Below are 6,471 nucleotides of genomic sequence, written 5' to 3'. Positions count from 1 at the left end.
TACATTTCCTACAAAAGTAGCATAAGGAAATGAGTTCAATCTTTGGCAGATGGTAGTGTTGCAAACATAAGTCACATTTTCTTACTTTGATCAAATTAGGTGGTTTTATATATTTTCCTAATTTGTTTGTGTGTGTGTGTGTGTGTGTGTCTAAGTAAATAAATTGTCCTTAAGAGATGAGAGAAAGGAGAAGTCATTAGGTTTGATTTGATTAAGACTAAATGAGTTAGATTGCTTAATTTAGGAGCCTATTTCACAGCTGACTAGTGAGTGAGTTTTAAAAGATACCTAAGAGAGCTAGCCAGTGGCTCAGTTGGTTAAGAGCTCGCTCAAGAGTGCGAGCTCTGAGCAACAGGGTTGCTGGTTTGATTCCTGGCCCAAGCTGAGCTGCTGCTAAGCTGCCAACAGGTGACAGGATGGCTCAGCTAAAAAAAAAAAAAAAAAACCTAAGAGATCAAGTAACTTTTTTCTTTTTCTGGATTCCATGTAGCATAGAATGCATTGATGTAGGGTTGGAGAAACTGCTTGAAGTCCTGAGAGTGTGTGCTCCAGGAAAGCGCATAAATAAGTTGAAGATTATTTTATTATATCACACCCAAGGTGAAAAAATTGCAGCACTGGGTATTAGGTATTCCAAGTTCAAGTGGAGTGAATTAGGAAACCAAGAGAATTGAGGGTGAGAGAGAACACATCTTAGGGTTAATTGAAATGCAACCTACTTCTCAAGGTTTAATTATTTTATTAATATTGATTATATGCACTAAAATTTAACTCGAATTTAGTTTAAAAAAACAAAGCAAAATGAAAACCTATAGGCCCAGATTAATGAAACAAAACTCAGTCGTGGCATGACATTTTAATAGCTCAGTAAGACCAGTGAGTTTAGAAATTTGAGTGTCTTTTGATATAACTATAAATTTACCAATATCTGTAAATTTTCATACTTGAAACATTCAGAATGTCATTTTAAAATTTCTTTCCTCCTTCCCCTTTTAGAAAATAAATTTTAAAAACTAAAATAATTTCTCACAGCATGGAAGACTTGTGAAATTTCTAGGGACTGTGCAGGGCAGGGATGACAGGTGTGGTTTCCTTTGCCCAAAGCTGAGCACAGGACAGGATCAGCCTCACGGGACCTTGGCATTTCCTCAGGCTTCTCTCCTCCATCTCCTTCCCGCTTCTCTGCTGCTTCCTCTGTCAGTGCTGCTTTCTGTTTCCTTGAATTTTGTTCCATTCACTTTTTCAGGGAGTTCTTTTCCTCCATAAATTTTGATTTTTCTCTTAGTTCTATGCACCAACTCCTCCCACATTTTTTTCTCCTCTTCTCTTGACTTTTTTCTGTCTTTCTTTATTCTTTAATAAGTCTTTCCCTGTCTCTTTCCAGCTCTGTGTGTGTGTGTGTGTGTGTGTGTGTCTCTGTGTCTCTCTCTCTCTTTCTCTCTTTCTCTTTCTCTCTCTCCCCCTCCCTTCCTCCCTCCCTCCCTCCCTCCCCTTTTTGTCCTTTTTTTCACCTTAGCCAGCCATAATAGAACCCCCCCTCCAACTTTTTTAACTTATGTATTGAGCATCTTAAAAGATTTTATTTATTTTAATTTTGAATGAAACATCTAACCCTCATTGTTACCCCTTGAATATAAAGTTTTAGTTAGGTGACTCCTAGTGTGGATTTTTTCCCCAACCCTTATTTTATACAGCTTGTGATAGGAAAATTCTACTCTGGTTTAAAAATGTAAAATTTGATTTTGTAATGTTGACGTTCATAATGTATTTGTGAATATTCCATGTTTTATATGTTAAAAATAACCAGGCATAAATTTAGATATTCATACTTTCTAATACAACATTGTTTATGTTAAAAAATACATTTTAGGACATGACTTTTCTAAAAAAAAAAATTGAGGTTCCCAAGTTATTTTCAGGAATTGTAACTTGTGAATACAGATCTGGTGTTAATGCTGAAGTTATTTATGCCTACCTATTCAGATGTATGTATTAACTGAGTTTTTACCATTTGCCACGCACAGTCAGGTTTTGGAGATACAAAGAGGAGTAATAACACACTAGCTCATTCCTTGCTAAGCTGTCGCAAGAACTATGTGTAGAGTTGCATCCTGATTATGAAACTTTTGTTTCATTGATTTTAGAACTTACATTTAAAATATGACATCTGACCTTCCAAAGCTTAGAAACCTGTTACTACTTTTTTTTTTTTTTTAATCTCTGCATTGTTTTCAATGCTTTGGTAGCATGCACTGAAAATTAACTCTTCTGTTTGAGGTGGTAATTGTTAAGCTAAAAGGTGAAATTTTTATCTTTGAGTTTACCTATTGCATTGATCTCTTAGTGACAGTATCCTTCATGAAAGGTAAGGGGGATGCAAGCTTATAAGCCTTGAGTGAAAATAAATGTTTTAGAATTCATGTTTGTTTGTAACTGCCATTCTTTTACTTTTGGATGTTTAACTCACTGTTTGGAGAACATAATTCAGATTTAAGTGACGAGTAATTTACTCAGCAATGTTGTAGCTCATGTTGGGGATGAGGGGTGCATGTCAGCAGTCAGGAGTCTAATTGATTGTATTTTTGAAATGTTAAATAGTAGCTTTGCCATGGCAGGAACTCTACAAATCTAATATAAGAATGATACATTCTAAAATAAAAAAAAATATATAGATTACTTGTGATTGTGAAAAGTGAGAGGTTATATTCAAACTAGAATGTCAAATAGCATTTAGAGAAAGCATAATTTTAATTATTGATTAAAGAGTAACCACTACGTTAATGATTATTTATTTGCAGTCAGCTATAATTTGTCATAAAGCATATGTTTTAAGAATAGAAATTTCAAGTCCAATATTAGATTTTTAAAATTATTTTATTGTGAATTATTTCAAATATGAAACGAGAGAAAGAACATCCATGTGTCTGTCCTGCAGCTTGATAAAAACATTACCTGTATAACTGAAGCCTGCTTTGTATCCCTTCCTGGTCCTTTTCCCATCCAGGGGAATTATTATTCTGAAACTGGTATTTATCATTACCTTAACATTAGGTTTTTATTATTATTGTTTTTGTAACCCTAATGACATTAAAGGGAAAGATATATTGATTGTAATTCCTATTTTAATTGCTCCTACTCTGTGTATAATTTAGGACATACTGTTTTTTTGTAAAAGGCATACTTATTCTAAAGTTGTCTATATTTGCTAGCTTACAGTAAAATTTCATAAGATTTGAGATCAGCTAATTGTTTAGAATATTTACCAGATTACATATAATAATTTATAATGTAAATATGCTAGAGTATGAGAATTCAAATATAGATATAGGTTATGTTCAAATTGACTGCCTTTTCTTAGCTATAACAATAAACTTTCTATAACAATAACAGTAATTAATACTGTTAATTTTCTAAAGTTGCTTATAGCTTTAACTGCTTTAATCATTATTCCATAGTTTGCTTTGCAATTCTGAATGTCCTATTTTGTCTTCATGATACTGGAATGCATGTGTTTTCATTAAGTTGTATACTTTACAGATAAGTAATTCTCTTTTTCATTTCTGTGCAGATGATCATCTGGTTGGAGAAGATGTTAGACAAAATCATTAGCATTTTCATCATTTTTCTGTTGGTGATAGGAACCCTTCTTTTAGCCCTACTCCTGACTGCAAAGGTAGAGTTCCATAATAACTATTACCATTAATAAACTCTTAATTGTTGGAATTGTGGGATGGAAAAGAGGCTAGCAGGAGCAGTATAGAAAATGTGTCTTTGCTTATGAATATTTATAACAGCTAAATTATTTATCATTTTTGTATTACTAGTTTTACCATGAATTTGCCTAGTATAAAAAAAAAACTTTTTTTTACATGCATTTTTATTTTATTATCATCAAAATCCTCAGAGGTAAATGCAGATGAAAAAATTGAGATATGGAAGAACAAGTGGCTTCTGTCATTAGGAAAACTGTGATCTGGTCTCATGACTCCTAGTTAGTGCCCCGTTTATTAGATCAGAATTTTTTGACTCTCTCCTTTTCTTCTGGTCTCATTGGTCTTTCTGCTGGTATACCATAGGCTCTTTATTTCTTGCTCTTCACCTGCTTCCAGGTTACATGTCTTCTCCTTAGTTCAGACGGCTGTAACAAAACACCATAGGCTAGATGGCTTAAACAACAAATATTGATTTCTCACAGTTCTGGAAGCTGAACGCCCCAGATCATGTGCTAGCATGGATGGGTTCTTGGTGAAGGCCCTCTTCCTGGTTTATAGTTCCTGGTTTACAGAGGACTGTCTTCTCCTTGTACCTTCACATGGCACAGAGAAAGATCATCTCCCTCCTGTGCACTTCTTGTAAGGGCACTAACCCTATTAGTGAGGGCTCCATCTTCATGACCTAATTACCTCCCAGAGGCCCCACCTCTTAACACATTGGAGGTTAGGATTTCAACATATGAATTGTGGGTGGGGTGGGTACAAAACGTTCAGTCCCTAACACTGTCTTTCATCAGAGAAAATCATGCTCCAAAGTGTGGGTAAAAGTTTTATCTTGCCAGTGACATTTCTTACCAATTTTTTTTCTTGATTTCTATGTTGTATTTTAGTCTTTAGTTTATCTGAACTTCACTGAACGCCACATCCCAGATTTTGATATGTTGTGTTCAACATATGTAAGCTTTCATGAATATGAAAATTTTCATATAGTGCTCTGGAGGTATAGTAGTAACTGTTATTGACAGATAACCTAATATGGAACAATTTGCTAAAGGATGGCATTGTTTCTTGTGATGTGACATCTCTACTTGGAAGTCCTATTCTCAGCCTCGGTATGTCCTCAATCTTATCATTTACTCCTAAAAACCTGCTCTTTCAGTACCTGTTTCCATCTCTGTACAATTTCTACCTGTATTAATCATATCATGTATAGACTCTATACACTTGTTTAGAGACCTTGCTTAGGTTTTGTCATATTCCACCTAAATTTTACCTTCCATTCTAGCTCTTAGGGAAACCTTTTATTAGTATGGTTTTCCATTTTCCTTCTCTTTCTCCTTTCTCTCTGTTCTTCTTCTATTCCACTATCTTTTCTTTGTCCCTTTTTATAGGGTCTTCTTGCCTGCCCATCTGAATTATGTTAATCTTTTAAGTCCTTTTTCTTTCTTCATTCTATTCAGTGAGCTTTTGCTTCCCTGAACTTTAATATTACTGAATCACTTTGATGTCTAGGACTCAGGAAAACTGAGCTTTTTGAAGGAAACTTACTGGTTATCTATTGGGTTGTCAGAAAAGTCATGACGTATTTTTTCTGTTTTTCGTTGCAAAAATGCGTCATGACTTTTCTGACAACCCAGTAGTTTATTCTCCCAGCCAATGAAGGGATCATCAGTCTCTAAAACATGATGACAGTTTCCACGTGAATAGACATCTCAAATGTAACATGTCAAAACTGAATTCCAGACCTTCCCTCGTTTGCCTGTTCTCATAATCATCCCATTTCAGTAAATACCGCCATTTCACTTGCTCAGGTGAAAAACCACAGGTCACCCTTGAGTATTTTCTTTCTTTTGTATCCACATCCAGTTTGTCAGAGGATCTTTTTGGCTCCATCTTCCTGATATATCTTAGGGTAATAGCAGGGTGAGGATGTCAGGTAATTGCTCTCCAAAGAAAGCAAAATAAAATGGTGTAAAAAATTTAAAAACACCATATCAAGGTATTGGAAAATGACCAGTTAGGCAACAACTTGAGTATTTTCTCATGAAAAACTGCTACTGCACCTGATAAAATAGTTTATGGCTTTCTTGCTTGCAGTTAATTCTCATGCTGTCTCCTTTGGGCAGCAAAAACTTGTAGCTTTTCTGTGTGAGGTGGTCGGCTTGGTTTGGGGGTGCCAACAAAGCAGCTGAAATTAAAGGGGGAGATTCTGGAAGCAAGAAAGCCATAGCAGGGCTGAAATTAATAAACTACACATCTTAGATTGCTAAACTTCCCATGTGTGTGGGAGACCCCAAGGAGCCCTGTGAATGTTGAAAGCCTGGAGAGATTTGCAAATTGTGCCTTTGATTGCATTTCTCAACTCTCACACATCTCAGGTTGCAGAGGAGGAAGCTTTCTTATGTCAAGTGTCTGAGCATAACTTCTGCCAAAGTCTTTTGCTGACTGCTAAGCTATGCAGGTTCTGGGAAAATACTTAGGGAGCCAGGCTTTAAACATAAATAAGTAAATAAAAAGCACTGAGTGGACACATCAGTGGCAGGGAAGACCGATATATATATATATATATATTTTTTGCTCGAATAGATAAATTAATTGCTCCCTGAAACAAAACAAAAATAGCTCTCAGAAGAATAAAACAGAATTGAGAGTTGCTACAATTTATTCTTTTTTTATTTAAAGGTTTTATTGGGGAATTGGGGGAGGGGAACAGACAAGTTGCTGTCCTTTTGTTCTTCAGTCTAGTTGTGGAGGACGT

General features: G+C 35.3%; 1 protein-coding gene across 3 annotated transcripts in view; it reads left to right on the top strand.

Moving 5' to 3' along the window:
- Window positions 1-6,471, top strand: part of TMEM245 (transmembrane protein 245) — a 91,232-nt gene that overhangs the window by 31,853 nt on the left and 52,908 nt on the right. For all 3 annotated transcript variants that reach the window (XM_019635907.1, XM_019635906.1, XM_019635908.1), the window contains one exon: window positions 3,569-3,673. In XM_019635907.1, coding sequence (XP_019491452.1) covers window positions 3,569-3,673 — 105 coding nt within the window. The remainder of the gene's footprint in view (window positions 1-3,568; window positions 3,674-6,471) is intronic.

Source organism: Hipposideros armiger, unplaced genomic scaffold (assembly GCF_001890085.2).
Source record: "Hipposideros armiger isolate ML-2016 unplaced genomic scaffold, ASM189008v1 scaffold_24, whole genome shotgun sequence".
In the NCBI taxonomy this organism is placed as follows: Eukaryota; Metazoa; Chordata; class Mammalia; order Chiroptera; family Hipposideridae; genus Hipposideros; species Hipposideros armiger.
This window is presented reverse-complemented; position numbering and strand designations above follow the sequence as displayed.